General features: G+C 41.9%; 1 protein-coding gene across 1 annotated transcript in view; it reads right to left on the reverse strand.

Annotated features, from left to right (window-relative positions):
- Nucleotides 1–23,993, reverse strand: part of ELOVL5 (ELOVL fatty acid elongase 5) — a 57,222-nt gene that overhangs the window by 13,478 nt on the left and 19,751 nt on the right. The window contains exons 2-3 of the mRNA XM_030555607.1: nt 5,344–5,409; nt 2,729–2,916 (exon numbers count right to left, since the gene is read on the reverse strand). Coding sequence (XP_030411467.1) covers nt 2,729–2,916; nt 5,344–5,401 — 246 coding nt within the window. The 5' untranslated portion in view covers nt 5,402–5,409. The remainder of the gene's footprint in view (nt 1–2,728; nt 2,917–5,343; nt 5,410–23,993) is intronic.

Genomic DNA, 23,993 nt, shown 5'->3' on the forward strand with positions numbered 1-23,993 from the left:
GACTGTGGTGGGTCCACTGTGCATCCTTGGCTCTCTCCTCCACCTTGTTCCTGGCAAGCAGGAGCCAATCAAAAAGGCCCAATTTCTGCATTTTTTCCCCACAGATTTGGCGTGTCTGATTTATACCCCATGCAGCCCCAGACAGCCCCTCTTTTACAGGGATCAGGCTGGCAGCATTCACTCACCCATGAACTTGACAAAAAGACCAGTTCCCTTTTGATCTGCTGTGGGCATTTTGCTAGTTGCCTTTTTCCCTGGGGAGCTGGGAAGGAATTTTCCCCTTGCTGCCAGACTGGTCAAAGCGGGGTGGGCTTTCCTCCCTTCCCACAGTAAGTTTGGGATCCAGTAGGTAGGAGTAAGGGAATTAGGTTGTAATGCTGCACCTTAGTACATAAAACTCATGGCAGGTATCACAGCAGGCACTCTATGGAAACGATATAGTTATTGGATAATATGGGAAAGGACTTCAAGGAAAGTATCCCTTAAGGGAGCTGAAGGAGGAGAGTCTGGGGTTTCTACGTCTGGAACAGCAGAGCCAACCCCCATCTCCTTTCACCTCAAGTGAGCGGAGGACATTGGGTCCCAGCAGCGAGACAGCTGGGACCTGGGTGGGAATTATTTGGAAGTGATTAAGGAAAGAATATTGAGCTGCACTGCACAATTTATTTATTTTTTTGCTAGCGTTTCCAGATATCAAGTGAATAAAGTTGTGATCTTGCCAGACAATGCTGAATGGATATTTTCATGCAGAGAGCAAGATCACTACATATAACGCTAACACTGAAAATCAAGGTGCATTATATATTTGCAGTAGCAAAGACTATGTTCAATGACATTCTACTTAAATTTAAGCTCTAGCCACTAATCATGTAGCCTACAGGTGAAGTTTTATTTTTCCCTTCACCATATCAAAGAACTCACATTGACTATGTGACTTTATGGCAGTTTTCCAAGCCACATGAGTAATGCCAGACAAGTGTTAAAAAAATATAAACATGCATTTGATTTAGCTGAGTTGACAAGGCAAATGGTGCTTAATAAGTGGGGAGATTACTATGAAAAAGAGAAGCAGTTCAGCTGTAATACAAGTAAAGGCTCTACATCATATAAAGTTTATGGAATATTATATATGGAATAGTGTGAAAGAATAAATCTTAAGTAACAAAAAATAATGAATAATAATGATGATAATACTTAGCTTGAATAGTGCTTTCCATCAGTAGATCGCTTTAATAAAGGAGATCAGTATCGTTATCCCCATCTGTAAAATGGGGAAGCTGGCACACAGAAAGGGAAAGTAACTTGCACAGAATCACCCAGAAGGCCAGTGGCAAAGCCAGGACCAGAACCCGGGTGCCCTGAGTCTCAGTCCAGTGCTCTAAGTTCACAGAATCAGACATTAGTAATGGAAAAAGACTTCTTAGTGGTTACTGGGCCATCCTCCTACTCCGTTACAAAAACTTCATGTGGAAAATATAAGTATTATTCTGAGTGCTAGAAGAGAAGAGATCAGCTGCAATGGGAATTTTATCTACACTTACTATAATGCCAAAGAAATCTGCACTTGTATATGTGCCATAGATTAAGATGTTTGTCATGAAGTCTTTGGTGATATTGCTTTTGCTTAATTTTATATATTTGCATGGAGTAATCTCAGACAATACACATACCTATCATATTTACACAATTATTTAAGTGATATGAAGCTTAAAATGTTAACATAATTAACTTTCTTGATTTTTTTAAGTACATACTGAAAAAAAAAAATTAACCCCAGCATATTAACTGTGAATATTCTTATTGATCTGGTTAATGGGGTAGGATGGAATTTACAGTTTCTGGATCTCTATCTTGTAAAATAAAACAGACACAGTTTCACTCAAAGTTGAAGGAATTATATTAAATAATCTGGTTTTAACTTTGTGAAAACAATGGCATCCCAAGTGTGCTAACATATTTCTGTTTCAGAACAACCAAGATGATTGAGAAGATGTGATTCTCAAATGTGCAAAAACAAAGATTAAGATGTGGATCAAATACATTTAAATAAAATTATATTCCATGCTCCCTAGTGAGATGTGCTGTAACTACCCATTCTTAGAGCAGCCTGAGGCCTTGGCTACACTGGCGCTTTACAGTGCTGCAACTTTCGCACTCAGGGGTGTGAAAAAACACCCCCCTTAGCGCTGCAAGATACAGCGCTGTAAAGCCCCAGTGTAATCAGTGCCGCAGCGCTGCAAGCTACACCCATAGAGGATGTGGTTTATGTGCAGCGCTGGGAGAGCTCTCTCCCAGCGCTGGCGCTGCAACCACACTCACACTTCAAAGCGCTGCCGTGGCAGCGCTTTGTAATTTCAAGTGTAGCCATACCCAAACTGTGGTTCTCATTTAGGGGAGTAGTTAGGAACTATTTAACTACTACTGAGGTTTACCTGAAGACTATAACAAGGCACAGAAGTTGAGTTTTCCTTTTCATTGTGTGCTGAAGGAGAACTTCGCATTTCAGAACAATGTATTTTGCACACCATCCTCTATGCCCTAAGGTATTAACGGCAGTGCTCGTACGAACTTAGTAATAATGGTGATTTTCTTTGGAGAAGTGACCAGTGAAGAATTGTTGCAACATTTTGGCAGTTATTTTACCAAGTTTAGGACAATATGCACAAGTTTTTGGTGTAAGTGGGGGTTAAATACGGTACTGCACAAAAAACCCAAAAAACCCTCCTACCTCATAAAACATAAAAAATGACAGTAGCGTAAGTCCAACATTATAGACCACTAGAATTCCCCGGCATGAGAATGGTTGCTTATTCTGCATGTACTTTGGTCCTATCCATATGATTAATAAGTATAAGACAGAGAAGATAAATGTAGGTGTATAGTTATCCAGAAGAAGCCATCCTTTTACTCTGGGATCTGAAATAAAATTAAAAAAAAACAACAAAATTTACTACTGCAATTTAGTAAATGGAAATATTTAAAACACTGTTACTATAAGCCTTGTCAGGAAAACATTTTGCTCAATCATCTAACATGAACCAATGTGAATGAAAGAAAATGCTTGACGGAAAACAGCAAATAAACTTACTAGAAATGCTGACTGTTCTGAATTACACAATAACTTGCATATATAGCAAGGTTACATTTAATCACACTGTTGCTAAGCAAAATGCAAGTAATACTGCTCCTAATGAAAATACTGCTTTCAAAAGGGAGTTATTGCTGCTAAGTGTTTTAAACTATTACTTGAAATCTATCTTTGGTATTTGGGACAGAAGAAGATTCTGAATAAGTTTTAAAGCTGATAAACTTCACCATGCTGTTTTTCATTTGTTTCTTCCTCTCTCCCCTGAAAGCCTCAGTATATCAACATAGCTAGTTTCCAAAGTCATATCTGCTTACTGTATTAAGCAAAGTACATTCTTACTGTTTTTATTTCTGCTAGTCCTTAGGAGCCAGTATGGCTAAGAGAGGGAACTGGATTCCTTATTGTGCATCAAACACTATATTCCAAGCAATAAATTACACCAGTGTAAACCCAAACAGGACACTGATTTTATACAAGTGTTACTCAGCATAATTTGGCTTTTGGAACTTTTTTATTGGTGATGCATCAGAAGGAAAACAGTCTAGTTGACAGTCTGATTCCAGGGGGAGTTGGCAAGACTGGCAAGTAGAAAAAGACATATTTTTAAACAGTAAACTGAACAAATTTGATATGGATATAAAAATATTCAGACAAATATGATGCCCTTTTTACAAAAACAACTTTTTGAACTGAAATACACATAAGGAAATAGTCATGGAGAAGGTGTCAGCTTGTCCCGTTCCATAGAAGCCTGTCTATAATGGGATCAACACACAGTTTAATACAAGCTCACACCAATTCAGTTTAGACACTTTGTAGCAGTGAAGAGGCTCCAGCTCTATTTTAGTGGAGCTCAGAAACCATACCGTACCTGGGGGCAATCTACACTGTAGTCATAGGGTGTGACTGGACCTCACATAAACATACTCGAACTAGCTTTATTCTAGCTAAGCTAGCTTTTTTTGGGAGTGCTGAAATCACAGCAGCACAGGCCACACAAGCCCACCCACAACCTTCAGCACTTATTCAGGCAGCTAACCCATGCGGATGCCCACTCAGCTACAGCTGCTCTGATACTTGAGCTAGCTCCATTACAGTTAGCTCAGGTATGCCTCGGCAAGTTGCAATCACATCCCATGACTGCAGTGTAGATATAGAATAATAGAATACCAGGGTTGGAAGGGATCTCAGGAGGTCATGTAATCCAATCCCCTGCTCAAAGCAGGACCAACCCCAACTAAATCATCCCAGCCAGGGCTTTGTCAAGCCAGGCCTTAAAAACACCCATTCTAGTGCTTCACCACCCTCCTAGTGAAATAGTGTTTCCTAATATCCAACTTAGACTGCCTGCACTGCAACTTGAGACCATTACTCCTTGTTCTGTCATCTGCTGCCACTGAGAACAGCTGAGCTTCCTCTCAGATAGTTGAAGGCTGCTATCAAATCCCGCCTCACTCTTCTCTCCTGCAGACTAAATAACCTCAGTTCCCTCAGCCTCTTCTTGCTAGTCATGTGCCCCAGCCCCCTAATCATTTTCAATGCCCTATAAAACTAGTACATAAAACAGATAGAATCTCCTTAGCTAGGATATGGCATTCAATTCGTCACCATCTCAAAAAAGGAGAGAAGGGGGAAAAAAACGAAAGAAGAAGGTAAGCAAAATGGATTAGAAGCATAAGGCATTAGGGACATGAGAAAAAAATTGAAAGACCAAACAAAATTAAAACTTCTTGGGGGGGGGGGAGGGAAAGGAGGATAGGATAGGATAGTGTCATTTTAATTCATGAATGATTGATCTTCAGTAACAGACACTCTTATTTACCCTCTCCCTCATTACAAGAGGGTACTTCATGAAGAGCAAACTTAAAACGGTATTTTTCATGCCACATTTAATTAATTTGTAGGATTTCGTGTTGCAGGGTATTGTTGAGGCAACTAGCTGAGTAAGACCAAAAAACAGGTTGACACTTATAGGAGGAAGAATAGCAGCTGCAGTACATTAGCTCAAATAAAGTTTCAAGGTCTGTCATTCCTCACTCTTCAAGTCATAAGCCAATTGTTCAGTAGCTTCAGAAGCCCTTTTCTCTGAACATCACAGTTTTGCACAATTGGGTGTTTATGGGCACCAAACCAGCTGACACAAACTATTATTAGCTTCAGGATACTAGAAAGCCAATCTCTTCCTATGGCAGTTTCTGTACTTCAATATATGCATTTGAACTTCGGTTCTAGAAATTACAAAATGAACAACTTACCTCTTGGCCCGAGCCAGACATCCAGGTAGCTATTGATTGTTTGATCCAGGGATTCCATCGTAGAACCTATAAAAATAGAGAGTGAGAAAAGAGTTATTTCTGCAGGTGACAGTGGTCATGGTAAACTATGGCGTAAATCCACTTGCACTAGCCCATGTTGGATTAAATGATTTTTTCAGAAAAAAAAAAGATTTAAATTGGATTTTTTGATTGTTATTTAATAACTTTCTTATAAAAAAATCTGTTTAAAATTAAATCTGAATTGAATATAAAATATGCTAAGGCCTTAATCTTATCATAACTTCCAAAATAGTTCAATAAAGAATATATATGCTGAATCCATGAGCCTCTATAAAAAAACAAAACAAAAAAAGAGTTAAAGTCTGCTTTTCTATATAAAGAAAGGATCAGGGGGAGAAATATCTAACTTTTGAGATCAAGCTTTATAAATCTGGCACAAAGGCTGTGTATTGGATAAAGAGCTTGATCCTGGGGAGGAGGTGGGTGGTGGTCTGTGCTACTGGATGCAAGAGACTGGCAAAGTCACCACTGCTGTTGAGAACAAACTTCTGATTCCAGAGACACCAGCATATATCTGCATGCATCTCAGCAGGATCGTCCAATGATCCAATCTGGATGGCCTCATACTCCTATTTTATAGTTTCTCCCTATCTGAACTCTGATTGGCTCAGTTCTCAGATCATTCATATTTATGACTCAGCCTACCATGAAAACTTAGTCTCTAGCTCTTGGAGGGGAGGGGGGACAGTGAAGTTTATGTATGGCAAACAATTAAGGTTGCTTTGTTTAACAAATAAGTTTTATATGCTGTTGTGCATATTTAATTAAATTTCAGTTACCATTTGAATGCAGCTTTACACAACTCATGAGCAAAAAGTTAATTATCTAGTCAATAAGCAATACATTAGTCACTATTTTCTAACATACCAAAATTGTACAATTAATAAGAATCTTAAAACCATTAAGCTAGATAATTGCTTAACTGAATGTATATAACAGTGTACCCTCCTAGGTAGCAAAAAGTTACCAAGTCCAGTGTAAAGGCTCTATTTCGTTGTAAATCAACATATTTTAATGGTTATATCAACCTATGAGAATGAACCTTCCTTTAGACAATAACTGAAGCACAAATGGAAATGAAGATTAAAAACTGATTATTCAAATTGAGACTTTCCCCTTTGTGATATAAATCACAGATTTAAATTGGCCTTGATTTAAAATCAATCCACCCTACATTAGCCTGCCACAAATTAAGCATCCGTGTGGACCCTGCCAACAGGCAGTAACAATTCCCTAGCATGCTTCGATCTACCCTGCTTTGAGCAGACTGAAGCACACTAATGAACTGCATCAGCAGGGTCCTGACAAACACTTAAGGTATGTCTACACTACAAAACACATGTAGCTAGACAGTGTCAGCTGACTCGGGATCATGAGGCTTACGCTGCAGTCTATTATACTGAAGTGTAAATGTCAGTGCCTGGGCTGGAGCCCAGGCTCTGGGATCTCTCCTCGTGGGGCCCCAGAGCCCAGATGCCAAACCAAGGCATCTAGACTTCAATTTTATAGCCCCACATCCCGAGTCTGCTGACACGAGCTAGCCGTGGGTGTTTTATTGCAGTGCAGTCACACCCTTAGTGCATGGCAGGCTAGTGTGGGGTAGGTTCATTCCCCATCTGCTTCAAACAAATTGTGTGTGTAGATAAGCCCACAGAAAAACTGTCCCAACCCCAAAGAGCTGCTACCTTTGCAGAAAGTTGTATGTTCAGTATTGCCAAACCCAAGTGCTCAAACATTGAGTCCCAGGAAGGTTGAGATTTTTCTCAATACTTTTAAAGCCAAGAAATAAATAACTTTGTGGTTCTTGTTGAAAAACTTCTTGTTTTCTCATTTTGGGCCTAGTTTAGGGTATATTCAGATCACCCTTTCAAGTTTTACTCTGCAACCACAAGGACTAGAAACTTTCATTTAAAAAAACAAAAGAAAAAAAAAGAGAGTCACACATTATTACTACTCTCCAGAAGTTAGGGTTTTATGCTAGGTACCAAATATCATGTGGCTCACAATAAAAGTCATAAGGAGCTGGCAATACTAGGTGCTGTGTTTGGTTTAGAACAGCAAAGTAAAAAAATACCATTCGAAGTATAAAAGGTATGGGTGTGTGTGGAATTTTTAATAACTTCACAGACATTTTCAGTTAATTAGGAGCTGCCCTTGCAATGGGCAACATTACCAAAACATTGCCCCCGCCACCCCCAACACCGCCCAAAAATCCATGGAGCAAATAAACTGACTGAACAAAGACAACCTTCCAATCACAATTTTCACAACAGAAAGGAAGAGCCAGAGACTCCATGGAGTCCACTACAACCTTTGCTTTACATGGAAGATGCTCAGATTCTACAGCGATGGACAGCAGCAGAAAACTAAACTGACTGAAAGTCTGAAAGAATAGGATGGTGTGGAGGGTGGGGGGAGAGGAAGCGGGGTGAGGAGAGAAGAAAGACGACGCAACTTACTAGAACAAGTGAAAGATCCAGTTCTAAATACTTCTACAATGCCAAAAATAGCCAGAAGAATAAAGACGAACCGGAAAGCACAGCACAGAGAAGAGGTCAAAAGGTAATCAGACTCCTAAATATAAAGAGAGTGTTACTGGCCTTTTATTGTAAAGTAGCACTGCTGAAGTGTTTTACACTTCTAAAAGTCAAAGTACAACTCCTGAAAACTGCAAAACAGATTTTATTATTGGCCATAGCTAGCTGTGCACAAATTGGTCTTTTTGCTCATGAGGCTGTAATTTGTCCACTGTTTAGCTGCTGCTAAAGTAGTCTCTTCAGTTATTTAATATAGTTCTCAGATTTCAATGTTAGTATTACCCTTCAGCTTCTGAGGGTGGAGGAGGGAAGAGACAGTGAAACCCACACAACACGTTAATTTTGATTCACATGACATATTTCCACGATGACCATTTGAAGCATCAATACAAGTCACACATAGTCCTTAAATAATGAAAAATTTAAGAACAGCTTTACCAGAGATAGTTAAATCCCATTACTGGATGTCTGAGACTAGGGTTACCAGATAGCAACTGTGAAAAAATGGGACAGAGGCTGGAGGATAATAGGCGCCTATATAAGAAGTAGTCCCAAAAACTGGGACTGCCCCTTTAAAAACGAGACAGCTGGTCACCCTGAGACAGAAGTCTAATGGAACATTGCACACAAAGTTTGAAATAATAATAAAGAAGAAACAACCCAAGGGCAAGTGCTAAGAGCTAATGCCAAAACAGCTCTGGCAAGAGAACTTCTAAATCAGCTGATAAAAAAATTCATCCCAGAAAGTGTCCTTGTTCTAAATGTTTAGAGTTCAGTGTAAACTTTACAGAACTTTAAATAGTTAAACAAATCTTAACAGGTGAAGACATTAACCCAACAAGGAAGCAAGTAGTAAGATACCCTTCAGGGCTTGTCTACACTGGCAATTAACAGTGCTGCAACTTTCTCATGCAGGGGTGTGGAAACCCCCCCCCTCCGAGTGCAGCAAGTTGCAGCGCTGTAAAGTGCCAGTGTAAACAGTGCCCCAGCACTAGGAGCTACGCCCCTCGTTGAGGTGGTTTAAAAAAAAAAAAAAAGAGTGCTGGAAGAGCTCTCTCCCAGCGCTGCGCCATGACTACACAAGGCACGTTAAGGCAGTCTAGGTTAATGCCTTTCCCTAGCTGAAGGGTGGGGATCATCTCTCACCTCACCATGTTAAATACTGGTTTGTGGAATACAGTACTCCCCATGTGCACAAGTGACATTAATGCCTGCCACTTTTCTTCTTCTTTGGTTTGCTTTTTGTTTTAAAAGGATCCCCCCTGGAATGATACCACACTGCTTTTCTAATCAATAACCTTTTGAAGGCCAGTACTTAAAGAGGGAAAACACAAAAAAGTCTTCTCACCATTCCTTGTACAACTCCAAAGAATTCTGTTCACCAAACTGAAATGGCAGGAGAAGACAAGAACATTATACATGCTCTCACCTGCCCCAAGCCCAGTATGCTGGGCTGCAAAACATATTTCAAAATTGCAATGTTTGCTTAGAAGGCAAGTAGGAGCTGGAATTTCATTTTTGACAAGGCAGCTTCTTACTTCCCTTGTTGCAAAGAAAAAAGTGGACAAATTCATTTGTTAATTACACTGTTTTCTCTTCTCAATACCCATCTCCACCCTATGACAGAAGAGTTGGAAGAAATCTCAAAAAGTCTTCCCCCACTCCCTCCCCCCAAAAAGAGTATAAACACACACAGGCCACTCTCAACTCCATCAATCTTTCCTCACTGCTCTGGAGAGACCCACTATTAAAGTTCCTTTATAGCAGGATCTCCAGTATGTTCTTTGAATTGGGCCATATTCAGATGTAGAAGCCTGCATGAGATAAAGTGATTGATTAAAATAATTTTAGGTATATAGAATGACATTAGTTTATCCATTTTCCAGTACTATTTTGATGCATTTGTAAATTTTAATGAAATCTTCTTATAAACAATATTACTAAAACAAGCAAAGGTCTTCTCCATCAGAATACCATACCACCATTTTAAAATTAGATCAACATTTTGGATCTACACAAATTACTAGTGCCCATATAAGTGTCCTGGATACCCTCAAATACTGGTTTCCTGTGAATAATAAAAATGAACAGAAAAGGCTATGCTGCAATATGTTTCTGATCCAAACACGCCCAAAGGCTGTACAGAATAAGGCTAGGCACTTAACTTCCCAGAAGATAATCAGCTGATGTGGAAAATCTTCTGTCCTTAGATGCACCCCCAAGGCGCATTACTCCCTAGTAGGTCTTCAATTTTATATCTGAAATCTCCATTTGCTCATCCTGTTAGCCATTACTTTGCTCTAACAAGAAATTGATTCAGTTATATAACACCATCACTGGATAAACCACAATTGGCTTCTTATTCAGATATTTTGAAAGAAAAAAATTAAAACAGAAGAGAAGCATATTAAAAGTTAGTAATTAATAGCATTCACTGAATTCATATACAAAACTGGTCTGCCATATTTCTACGTCAATCATTTCTTTATGCAAAAGGGCAGCAGAGACTGAGACAGCTAAGTAATTTTAAAAACTGCAGTGCTGAGGTATAGCAATGGTGGGTAACTAAGGAAAATAAAGTGTAGTTACTTTTCAATCCCATTCACAAAACAGAAGAGAAACTCATTCCACAGCAGAAAGTCTTCCTGCAGAAGTCTCACTTAAGTCAGCTTCTCTAATGTAACCTTTTTTGTTTCGTTATCATCATGTAGTAGAATAAAATGGGTACAAATGCAGGATGAACTAGCCTTGGTGTCAGTCTGCAGAAACAAAAAAAAGTTTCATTCTGTTTTTCTATTATACAACTGAATCTCTTCTCAAAAACAGCTTTTGTTTCAGAGGGTCATCAGAACATTCTTCAAATTTCTTGCCATTACTATCCAAAATTAAACTCTGCTTCAACTGCTGCAGTTTAATTAAAAACCAACAACAAAAAGTGGTTTACCAACACCTCAGAAGAACAAAAAAGTTTCCTAGAGAAATAAAGCAAGTTGTAAAAACTCAATCTGTGCGATATTGAAGATCTTGTTAGAGACATTTTCTAGCACTGGAAAATAAAGGTTGGCGCAACCATGAGCACTTGCCTATACATAGTGCTTATATTTGACAATTAGTGATATTCCAGAATCTAGGAAATGCAGGTCCCAAGCAAACCACGTCTTGATGACACTTTCTAGAGTAGGGGTCTCAAACATGCGGCGTGAGCTGATTGTATTATGTCAACAGGAGAGCTCTCTCCAGCCAGCCGAATGCAGCTACAGGAGCCATCTTACTGCGGCACAGCTGTATCTGTACAGCTGTGCCGCTGTGGGCTTGTAAATGTAGACATGACCTCAGTATTTAACAGTTAATTTTTAGAGACAAGAAATTATTTAATAGGTATATACACAATAGATTTCCACAGCAAAGTTCCCAAGCATTCATATTAAGGGAGAGTGAATGTTCCCAATAAACATTGCGTATGTAGGCAGGGAACAACCACTAACACTGTCCTCACAAAATTATACTGAGTCTAATTATTCAAAATTATTGAACCAAGAATGATTACATCCTAGGTTCCTGGATGGAGATCAAAGACCTAATGTACATATATAATTAATCTGTGATTAATATCAGGTTAGCTGTCACAGTACTGATGGGTGGCAAAGGCTCCCCAGCTTTTCAAAAGAGACTATCATAAGGGAAAGACTGGTGAAACAGGTTGTCAATACTCCCAGAAGAAGCATTCTCGGAAGAGTTAAATCGTAAAACTTTAAAAGATTTTTTAAATATCAGTATGGCTATTAACAGTATTTGTTTGAGATCTATTTAAACTAGATTGGAGCAGTGGACAGCATACCACAAATACTCTGTTCTCAGATTGTGCCTGCAAGTGGGAAAATTGGCCAGAGACAGCAGCATTTGCAATAGTTATGATGTGTTCACATATTTCTGAAAACTCTCAAGTGGGCTGTGAAACATCTGACAGATTTTAGTGTAAACAAATTTTTGGCAATATAAAACAAACATAAAATCATTAAAGAAATCTGCACACTGCTTGTTAAATGACTTTGGTTATTTACCCAACACAAAGATTCAAGTTAACAGGAATGTGAAGATGGAAATGCATTCTGCAGTTGAAGAAGGCACTAAACAGGATCCTGAATTGCATCAGAAGGGTATTATCATGATTTTGGAAGTGTCACCTGGGCTAGCACAGCCTGTTTTGGATACATAGGAAAGAAGGTCCAGAAAGACTCTACTAGCTGAGCACCAGTTATGAGGAAAGGCTGAAGCACTTACCAGTCTGAAGAAGACAGCTATGTGATTGCGGGGCGGAAGTAGTAATCTCTTTCAGTGTACTGAAGGAACAGTCTATATATGTTGCTGGTTTTCTCTTCCCAGAGCAAAATTTTGTCATTACAGCCAGGACACCGGCAGTCAAATTTGGCTAGTGCAGTTCCCTCTCTTTATACGTGAGCTCCGTGGTTCACAACTATTCACTTTCTGTAAACTGAGCGGCAGTACTGTCATATTCTACAAATCCATTTCAGCCAGACAGGTTATAAATGGGACATGAGAATGCAATTTAAAACCAACCTAGTCGTTGACTTTTCAAAAAGAGACTAAACTAGTGACTCAAGCCAGTTGAGATCGGGAAGACCAAGGTTGTGCCTGTCTCTACTGCTCTACCTACTGACTGAAGTGGCAACAGAATCAGCACCAGCCAGATTGCATCAAACTCTAACCAATCAATAAGAGATAACATGTCAAGATGGAAGTTGTTCACCAGAAAAGATTTGGAACAAACCGTTTGCAAGTCTTAACCAAATTGCTGTGAGTATTCAAGTCTTTTCAGCTTTTTTTTTTTTAAGCTTCCCTACAACAGTTAATGCTCCAAACCTCTTCTCCATTAGAAAGAATGAGCCAGATCCTCAGTTAGCATAAATCAACATAGCTTCATCAGCTGTAAGGAAGTTACAGGGTACGCCTAATGTTTTTAAACACTCCTTCCCTACTACAACCCTTTCCTGCTTAAGTGAAATATTGATATATGCTACGGGTCCTAAGAAATTCACAGCACCTTGTACCAAGAGCACGCTCTTCCACCTAGGCTTTTTGTTTTAAATCTGGCATATTTCTGAAAGAAAAGTCCTGAGTGATAAAGCTCCTTTCATACAGTCTTCCAAATCTCTAGGTCAGGGGTCAGCAACCTTTCAGAAGTGGTGTGCCGAGTCTTCATTTATTCACTCTAATTTAAGGTTTCGCGTGCCGGTAATACATTTTAAATGTTTAGAAGGTCTCAGTCTATATATTATATAACTAAACTAGTGTTGTATTGTAAAATAAACAAGGTTTTCAAAATGTTTAAGAAGCTTCATTTAAAATGAAGTTAAAATGCTGATCTTATGCTGCTGGCTCGCTCAGCCCGCTGCTGGTCTGGGGTTCTGTTCACCTAGGTCGGCAGCAGGCTGAGTGAGGCCTGCGGTCAGGACCCCGGCTGGCAAGGATCCGGCAGCCAGAACCCCAGACCAGCAGTAGGCCATGCGGGGCAGGTGGCTAGGACCCAGAGGGCTGGGGGCAGAGGGCTAGAGTCAGGGCTGGGAGCTGGGTATGTGGGGGGTGCAGGTGTCAGGGCAGAGGGGAGCCTGGGTATGTGTGGGGGTGCCAGAGTCAGGGCTAGAGTTGTTGGGGGTGGGGAGAAATGGAGTCAAGCAGAGAGCTGGGTGTGTATGAGGGAGGTACAGGGCTCTGGGCAGGGGTCTGGGGTGTGTGGGGTCAGGGGAGAGGGCTAGGTGACTGCCCACCTAAGACCTCCCAATCCCCCTGCTCCTTGTCTCCTGACTACACCCTCCTGGAACCCCTGCCCCCAACTGCCCCCCAGGACCCCACCCCCATCTAAGCCTCCCTGTTCCTTGTCCCCAGACTGGACCCTACCCCCTACCTGTCCCCTGACTGCCCTGACCCTTATCCACACCCCCGTCCCCAGCCAGACCCCTGGGACTCCCATGCCCCATCCAACCGCTCCCTGACAGGACCCCCAGAACTCCCAACCCCCCCCAACTCCTTGTCCCCTGACCACCCCCATCCTAACTGCCCAACTGCTCCCCCCGGAACCTCCTTGCTCCCAGTCCCCTGACTGCCCTGGTCCCTATCCACCCTCTGCCTCCTGACAGACCCCGGGACTCCCATGCCCCATCCAACCCCCTCTGCTCCCTGAGTGCCCCCTCCAGAGACCCCTGCCCCTAGTCAACCCCCCATCCAACCCACCCTGTCCCCTGACTGCCTCCACCCCTTATCCAACCCCCCCAGCCCTGGACCCCTTACCATGAGGCTCCACACAGAGCCAGACACACTGCTCTGCAGGAGCACACAGCCCCAACCCACAGAGCGCTGCGTGCAACGGCAGGGCTCCAGGGCAGGGGAGAAGGCGAGGGAGGGGCCGGCAGCTTGCTGCACTTGGCCCAGCGCTCTGGCCCGGAAGCACAGACCCCACGGCTTGCCGTGCCGAGAGAGTGGGGCCATTTGCCACCCCGTGTGCACGGCTATGCTTCTGCTCCCTGCCCCCGTGGGGGGAGCGGAGGGCAGAGGACAGCGGGCTGGGCTGGGCAGGATTTTTTAAGGGCACGCTGGAGTCCCGGCAGGCTCCAGCATACCATTAAAAATTGGCTCACGTGCTGTCTTTGGCACGTGTGCCATAGATTGCCGACCCCTGCTCTAGGTTAATGAAGCAGACTACAGGTGAAAAGGGAGACTGTTTTGGATGTAGTGTCTTCTAAAATTCCATTCCATATCAGTATTTCCTTCAGCTTTTTAAAATCACAGGCGGGACAGATGACAACACTCCAAGGAGTTAATATTTAAATTATTTTCTTTTTGCTATATGCCACATCTTAATATGACACTATGGATTTAATTCTCCATCCTGCAATTTGACATTCACACAACACATAATTTATACTGGTACAGCCTTAAGCAAAAAGCACACTTCATGGGAAGTGTTTCGTGACATAAGTGGTTCCTGTATAACTAGAAACAGAAGGTAATGTTAAATATATTTGTCATACTACAGATAATTTTAAGTATAGCTTGTTTCTCTTCTTTAGTTATTGTATTATTAAAAAAAAACAAAAAAACAACATGTTCGTATGGATCATATTTCTTTCCCCACCTTTCTATTGTTTTTATTTTTAAAGCTTATTAGTGTCTTTGGGAGGCATCCATCTTTAGAAAGTTACCCAGTGTTTGGTTTTTTTTTTTTTGAAGCCTCTTACTTTCCAATTCAGCAATAAAAATCTCTGTTTAGGGAAAAGTTTCATTTTGAATGAACAAGTCAGGACTTTGGGAGATTTCCCTATAAATAAATACTTTGTCTCAGGCAGAGACCCCTTCAAAAAAAAAAATCAATATTCAGTTTTGGAGATAATTCCAAGTCATGCAATTTCTGCAATGCACTCAGGGTGAAAAAAACAAAAAAAAGTAAAATATGTCCAATAAACCATTTTGTATTGTATTGTCTCATTCTGTTGTCCCATGTTATGTTATAATCAGGATAAAATATCACATCATATTTCTGAGAAGGGATTAATGCTTCTCTGCAATTTAATCCAAGAACAGATGACCACTGATTTGCCTTCATTCACATGCCAAATAAAAATGCAGGTGAAAGGTTACACAGTGATCACCAGTTGTTTTTGTACCCTCGCTTGAATGCATAGACTTTGTTAATCTAAATCAGCAGGGTTAACGTCAAACATACACTTCTGCAACTACTCAAAGTGCAGCTGGGTTTCTTCCAATCCATTTAGATACAGAATTTCACCTCCTCCTAATTTGTCCCTGATTAAGAACTACACTAAATGTGACACAGTACTGTATCTTTCCTCAATTTTTTTAATGTGATAAAGCAAGTTCTTTCCCACTATTGTCAATCAAAGTATGTATTTTTATGTCAAACATGCTGTATTCTAAACATTCTTGATCAGACTGTAATATAGTTGCTACTTCAGTCAGCGTTTCCAGGTCCAAAAATTGTGAATTCATATTTCTTAAATAGCTAAGTGCTAACTAGCTAATGCATTTTGGGCTCGATATGCCAAACATCAAGAGTAAGGTACCTGCTTTAAGTACTTATAAGCAGTGTCCTGTGTATTCTTCATTCTGCTGCAGTAAATAGACTTCCCCCTGTGCTACAGAAGATTTCCAAAAGTAGATGCCTAAAGCTAGGCTCTTTAATCCTAGTTTAGGAATTAAATGAGTCTACTTTCAAGAGCCTTGAGCAGCCAGCCATTAACAGGGTACAGCTACACTGCAGCTGGAGGCCTGCTTCCAGTTTGGTTAGACACACCGACATGCACTGGCCCTGCTCAATCTAGCACACTACCGGGGTAGCATGGGCAGTGGCTCTGGCTAGCTCTTCAAGTACATACCCAGGGGGTCTGAGCAGATTTGTACTCAGGTGGCCAGCCTAAGCTCCCCCCCCCCCCTGTGCTATTCCCACCTAAATTGCTATTTTTAGGGTCCCTCTATCTGAGCTGGGAAGCACACTCCCAGCTGTAGTCTAGATGTACACTCAGTGACATCTGTGGGAGTGTCTGCGACTCAAAAAACTTTTCAAAAAGTCAGGCCAATTCAGTGCTTACAATGGGATTTGAAAACTTAACTATGGGTACCTGTGACAAATGTGGGAATTTTGGTGATATTTTAGAATGTCTGCGCATGCCTCAGTTTCCCTTTGGGCTTTGTATTGCTATGCACTGAGCGTAAAGGGAAGAAACAAGGTGTTAGATTCAGACAGCCACATGGCTGGAGACCCGAGGAAAGTCTACACACGTGAATGGAGGATGAGGAAATAAGGCAATGGAAAGACCAAAGGCTAGAACATTCACACCTAGCAACCAACAGCCAAGAGGAAGGAGGAGATTTCCCCATCACTCTCGGCATGGAAGCGGTGCAAAGACCCTGAGCTGGAGAACAAGGAGAAGAGCTGTGTTAAAAGCTGAGCTCACGGAGACACAGGGCTCTCACCTGGGAGGGCCTACAGAAAAAGACAGACTGAGAAAGGAAGTGGAGATGGTTCCTACAACAGCATAGCTCAAGTGAGCCCTGGGATTGGCCAGTCTAAACCTGGTCTTAAACCTTTGCTGCTCTCTACTAACTTAAGAACTTTCAAATTCTGTATGCCAGGTGACCAATAAACTGTTACCTTGTTTTGGTAAGGCTGCCCTATTACTGCAAATACTCACTCAGAGCACTATGCTCTGACGGGGTAAAGAACATGCCTCCTGCCAGAGTCTGGCTTGGCTGAACTCTGCAGGGAGCCACAGAGAGAGACAGGGATTACTAGTGCCTGAAGACCGTTTCAGAGTTGTGGAGGCCACAGGCCTGCCCCCTGTGGAACGATGTGGACCCTTCAGATTCAGCACACCAAATGGGTCACTCACAAAGGACTGGTTACAGGTTGGGGAGTAGACCAGACGCTATGAATCCATGATATAGTGCCCAATTTTGAAAATCTTGGCCTGATTTTTTTAGGTGATATTTCTAGTCCTCATGGTTACAAAGATAATCTCAAAATACAAGTGACGTAGAAACTGTTGTACTGTTACCTTCCTGAATTTGCAAGTAGCCTGAAACAATAGCCAAGCGATGGGCTTCCCTATTTATTGCAACTGATTGTTAATGCTGAAACCTAAAAATACAAAATCAGCAGCATCAACTGTTTGCTGGTGATTTTAGTAATATTACCAGGCCATCATACTTCCCCCCCCCAATCCTAAACTGCCTCTGCATGTCTTCCTAGATTATACCAAGCCCCACAACATTCTCCTCCAAAACCTCCCACTTTCCCTCAACTTTTATAATGTGGCTTTGCATTAGCAATAAAAAAAACAAAACTGTCTGCATACTTAGAAGTGAAAGTGTCACATAAAATAAGTGCAATATGTAAACAAACACCATAGGGAATATCATACTGATATCACTGAATTTAAATATGAAAATATGCAAACTTATTTCTAAATTTTTATTCTGCCACTGAACATCTACGAGACTGCTTCAGAATTTTGGTACACCTTTCACTGGTGATAAATTCTAAAATATGCTTGTCATAAACAGATGGTTAAGGGTTAATGTCTCTTTTACCTGTAAAGGGTTAAGAAGCTCGGTGAACCTGGCTGACACCTGACCAGAGGACCAATGGGGGGACAAGATACTTTCAAATCTTGGTGGAGGGAAGTCTTTGTTTGTTTTGTTCATTATTCGCTCTTGGGGCTAAGAGGGAACAGGCGTGCAACCAGGTCTTTCTCCAATCTTTCTGAAACAGTCTCTCACGTTCAAAATAGTAAGTACTAGCTAGAAAAGGTGGATTAGTCTTATGTTTGTTTTCTTAACTTGTGAATGTGTATTTTGCTGGAAGGATTTTTACCTCTGTTTGCTGTAACTTTGAATCTCAGGCTAGGGGGGGAAGGAGTCCCTCTAGGCTATATGAATCTGAATACCCTGTAAACCTTCACCATCCTGATTTTACAGAGATAGAAAAAAGTAAAATTTTTCTTTAATTAAAAGCTTTCTTTAAGAATCTGATTGATTTTTCCCCCTTGTTTAAGACCCAAGGGGATTAGGTTTGAACTCACCAGGGATTGGTGGGGGGAAAGGAAGAGGGGGAAGGTTAATTCCTCTCTGGTTTAAGATCCAAGGAGTTTGGATCAGTATATAGTCTCTCAGGGTAACCTAGGGAGGGGAAAGTCTGGGAGGGGGAAAGGAGAGGGGATGGTTTATTTCTCCTGGTTTTAAGACGCAAGGGGTTTGGGTCTTGAGTTCCCCAGGGAAGGTTTTGGGGTAACAGAAAGTGTGCCAAACACTATATTTTGGCTGGTGGCAGTGCTATCAGATCTAAGCTAGGAATTAAGCTTAGAAGTGTCCATGCAGGTCCCCACTTTTGGACGCTAAAGCTCAAACTGGGGGAAAAATACCTTGACAATGCTGATGAGTCATCATGGCAAAACTTGAAAAAAAAAATGCTACTGAGCTTGTATGCTGGGCTTCCCCACTAAATGAGACAAGAAGAGACAAAACACAGGGAATAAAAAGGTGGGTTCAAAGGCACATACTTTAAAGAAACCAAAGGAACAATTTATATGCTACTGGAAATGTAGGTAAAGAAAGGCAGAGGAAAGGAGTTAGACAGGTAAATATAATGGTTCCAGGGTTAAAAATTGCTCTTTCTAACCCTGGAGCCATTGTGGTATAAATGTTTGCTCTTTACAGCAGGAGCTCTGGGATCCTCCCACTTTGCATGGTCCTAACGCCTGGACTCCAGAGTAAGCCTGAATATCTACACTCAGGGCCGGCTCCAGGCATCAGCCCAGCAAGCGGCTGCTTGGGGCGGCCAACAGTGAGGGGTGGCATGTCCGGACCTTCAGCAGCAATTCGGTGGTGGGTCCCTCACTCCCTCAGAGTGAAGGATCAGCCGCCGAATTGCTGCCAAAGACTGAAGCAGCGGCGACAGAGCTGCAGATTGTGATCGCGATTTTTTTTTCTTTTTGCTGCTTGGTGTGGCAAAAACCCTGGAGCCAGCCCTGTCTACACTGCAATTAAACTTAGCCCAAGCCCCACAAGCAAGAGTGTGCCAATTAGGGGCAGGGGAGGGCGCAAGCCCCCCCCCCCAAGTTTCATGCAAGGGATGTGTAAGCTCCCAGGTGGAGCTCTTAACTACAGCACAGCATTAGTGTGAAATGTAAGGGAACGTCTTCACTAGCAAGTGCTTTAACATGGCTGTGTAGTCATGGCTCTCCAGCACTGTAAAAAAAAAACTACCACCCCCCCCGAGGGGAACAGCTCCCAGCACTGATGCAGTGTCTAGACTTGTCCGAAACTTGCAGCACTCGGGGGAGGGGGCAGGTGCAGGGAGTGTTTTTTCACACCCCTGAGCAAGAAAGTTGCAGCACTGTAAAGTGGCAGTGTAGATGAGGTTTAAGTTCTGCACAGGAGAGGTGCCCCTGGGGCAGGGAGTCAGTATTTTGTTTATAAACAGAGGCAGGCTGATTAAGAGAAGAAAGGGCTGGTGATTACATTAAGGATATAGAAGTTTACCCTGTAAAAGGGAATCCCTTTGTGGAGGGAGGAGAAGTTGTTTTAGAGAGAACACAGGGTGGGGAGGGCTTAGGAAAAAAAATACAGCAAAGCACTGAGCCTACGTTACATTCAGAAAAGGGTGAGATTTGGGGGCACAAGTAAAAAGAAGGGGTCAAACCCAGGGAAGGGCTAGCAGTGTATAGAGAAGTTCCCACTCTCTGTGGTACTTATGTGACCCCCATTACCATGGTAAGAGGCTGTGCCTCACAATGTCTAACTTATTTCTCCTCCCAGCCTCTCGGTGAGGTAGAGCAGTGCTATTATCCCCATTGTACAGATGGGGCACTGACATATACACTGACTAAAAGCCAGATTTTTCAAAAGGTATTTAGGCGCCTAGTGAGATTTTCAAATGCACTTAGAAGGTTTGGTGCTTTGTAAACCCCACTAGATATTTAGCTGCATCTTTGGGTGCTTACAAACCTTTGCAATTCTGTCCTTAAAGCACTGGCCTGGGTTCAGACCAGAAGTCCATGGGGGCCGGGGAATAGAACTCAAGTCTTCCAGGGATAACTCTGCTGATGGGAGCAAAACCAAGGCAGCCAGTTCTCTGACGGTATGTCTATACTATGGGATTATTCCGATTTTACAGAAACCAGTTTTTTAAAAACAGATTGTATAAAGTCGAGTGCATGCGGCCACACTAAGCACATTAATTCAGTGGTGTGCGTCCATGTACCGAGGCTAGCATTGATTTCCAGAGCATTGCACTGTAGGTAGCTATCCCATAGTTCCCGCAGTCTCCCCCACCCATTGTGATCTCAACCCAGAATTCCAATGCATGATGGAGCAAAAACAATGTCGCGGGTGATTCTGGTTAAACATCATCACTCAATCCTTCCTTCGTGAAAGCAACGGCAGACAATCATTTCGTGCTCTTTTTCCCTGGATTGCCCTGGCAGATGCCATAGCATGGCAACCATGGAGCCTGTTTAGCCTTGTTTCATTGTCACCGTATGTGTACTGGATGCTGCTGACAGATGCGGTACTGCAGTGCTACACAGCAGCATTCATTTGCCTTTGCAAGGTAGCAGAGATGGTTACCAGCCCTATTGTACCGCCTGCTGCTTTGGAAATTGGCGATGATGGTTACCAGTCATATTGTACCATCTGTCTGCTGCTGTCATGGGTGCTCCTGATCAGCGCTCCATGCTGGGCAAACAGGAAATGAAATTCAAAAGTTCGCAGGGCTTTTCCTGTCTACCTGGCCAGTGCATCCAAGTTCAGATTGCTTTCCAGAGCGGTCACAATGGGGCACTGTGGGATACCGCCCAGAGGCCAATACCATCGAATTGTGGCCACACTAACCCTAATCCGACATGGCAATACCGATTTCAGCGCTACTCCCCTCATCGGGGAGGAGTACAGAAATCGGTTTTAAGAGCCCTTTATATCGATATAAAGGGCTTCGTTGTGTGGATGGGTGCAGGGTTAAAAATCGGTTTAACGCTGCTAAATTCGGTTTAAACGCGTAGTGTAGACCAGGCCTGAGACTCCAGCAAATGGTCCCAGGATGAATGTCATGGCTGACAGCATGAAAAGCAGCAAAGAAGTTAGGAAGGATAGAGAATGAGAGGAAATCACCTAACTCCCAAAGGGTGGCAAGTTCTGCCCCATGCTGTGTTGTACAGCAATGGCTGCTATGTAATTTTACATTTTAACTGAAAACCATTTTGTTCGGTCATTTTTTGTTCTGAGTTTGAGAAAAGGAAGGAATGAGAAAGTGTCATAAGTATCAGATGTGTTTATGCCTCAAATTCCTAGGGTTTCAGCTGCATTCAGGCCAATTCCAAAACAAAGAACAGAAACTGCATCCAGAGTCCATGAAGTCGACAATTATTGTCATGATTTGCATTCACTGGGCACCATCTGTGTGCTCAGCACTGTTGAGAATATGCCAAAAAAAATCCAGTCCCTGAGCCAATGCATGTAAGATGTGTAACTCTGGTTAAAATGGCTCAGATATTTAAGTACCAAGGTATAGTTATTGACCACAGATGTTATCACATGGTCACTGTGATGTTTATATCTAGGAGTGGAGCCACGGATGGCAATAGAAATTTTAGCTGATTAAGGACCAGAAGATTTGACCCTCCAACTTTCTTTCTAAAGGAGGAGCTGCCCAGAGCTCCCGTACTTGTTTATTTTCCTTTCCTGCCTGCAGTGACCCTGATATACCTCAGAAGTGTCAGTTTTTTTCTCAACTTTAAAATATAGAATTTTCTTGGTGTTGGCTTTTAAATATTCTCCTGTGAGAACTGCAACTCAGTCGCTGTAGTGCTGTGTTTAAAGGCTAGTTACTTTCCAGAAGGCTCTTAAACAGAAGTGCAGTTTTGCCAACTCTCATGATTTTGTCATGAGTCTCATAATTGTTTTCCTTGAAGCTGTCGTGGTATATTTCCCCAATCTGAACCTTAGAGTTCAAAAGTTGGGGTATCAGCATGAATTCCTCTAAGCTTAATTACCAGTTTAGATCTGATAAGCTGCCACCACCCAAAAATATAGTGTTTTGGGGCACTCTGGTCCCCCCAAAAACCTTCCCTGGGGACCCCAAGACCCAAATTCCTTGAGTCTTACAACCAAGGGGAATAAACCATTTCCTCCCCTTCTCCTTTCTTCCTCCCAGATCTTTCCTGCACTGGGTACACTAGATCACCGTGATTCAAACTCCTTGAATCACAGCACAGAGAAATCAGGTTCCCCCTTCCCCCCCCGGGGCTATCCTGGAGAGATAGATAGATAGATTCAAGCTCCGTGAATCTAAAACAAAGGGATTCCACCCTTCCCCCCTCCCTTCTCTCACCAATTCCCTGGTAAGTACAGACTCAATTCCCTTGAGCCTTAACAAGAAGAAAAAATCAAACAGCTCTTAAAAAGCAAAACTTATTAAAAGAAAGAAAAAAAGTAAAAGTTCTCTCTGTAATTTAGATGGTAAAAGTTACAGGGTCTTTCAGCTTATAGACACTAGAGAGAAGCCCCCCCCCAGCAAAATACAATTTAAAATACTTCCAGCAAACTACACATTTGCAAATACAGAAAACAATCGAAAGACTATAACCGCCTTTCCTACTTAATACTCACTACTCTGAATATGTAAGAGACTGTAGCAGGGCGATTGGCAAGAAACCTGGTTGCACGTCTAGTCCCTTTCAGGACCCAGAGAGAACAAAACAAAACCCAAAAAACACAAACAAAGGCTTCCCTCCACCGAGATTTTAAAGTATCTTGTTTCCTGATTGGTCCTCTGGTCAGGTGTTTTTGGTTCCCTTTACAGGTAAAAGAGACATTAACCCTTAACTATGTGTTTATGACAGAAGCACCAGCTCCTGAAGTCAAGTAGATATGTGATGATTTCAGCCTTCACTCTTAAAGAAAAAATGAAGTTTCTAGTCCCTGTGCCTATGGAGAAAGCTCCAAAATGTGACCCCAGTGCACCTAAACGCTCAAAAAGCAGAAGGCAAATAAAAAGAACCCCAAATCTGTTATATTTACATAATTTAATGATGTTAAACTCAATCTCATGATTTTTGGTGAGCCTGATTCATGATTTTTGAACATTTGGGATTGGCAATACTGTGAAAATGACCTGAAAGTATCAGTTTCACTCGTATTTAAGGTTAGTTTCTAGTCTATTATTTGTAGTAAGGTGACACCTCTAGCGCCCCACGCCGGCGCAGTATAAACTCAGGGGGCCTTGCCCTAGTATGATGTTTCCAAATTTAAATGATCTATTCCAAGCTTGGTGAACTGCAAAAAAGTGATAGAAAGTAACCTAGATTTTTCTACAATTGTTGTATTCAAGAGTTAGTAACAAAGAATATACATTACAATTTTGAACCTAACCAGTGTTACTTAAGTGACTTGACACAAGATATGAGAACATGTTCATGTTAGAGTTGAGTGGATCTAATATTTATT

The sequence above is a fragment of the Gopherus evgoodei genome, chromosome 3 (genome assembly GCF_007399415.2).
Source record: "Gopherus evgoodei ecotype Sinaloan lineage chromosome 3, rGopEvg1_v1.p, whole genome shotgun sequence".
In the NCBI taxonomy this organism is placed as follows: Eukaryota; Metazoa; Chordata; order Testudines; family Testudinidae; genus Gopherus; species Gopherus evgoodei.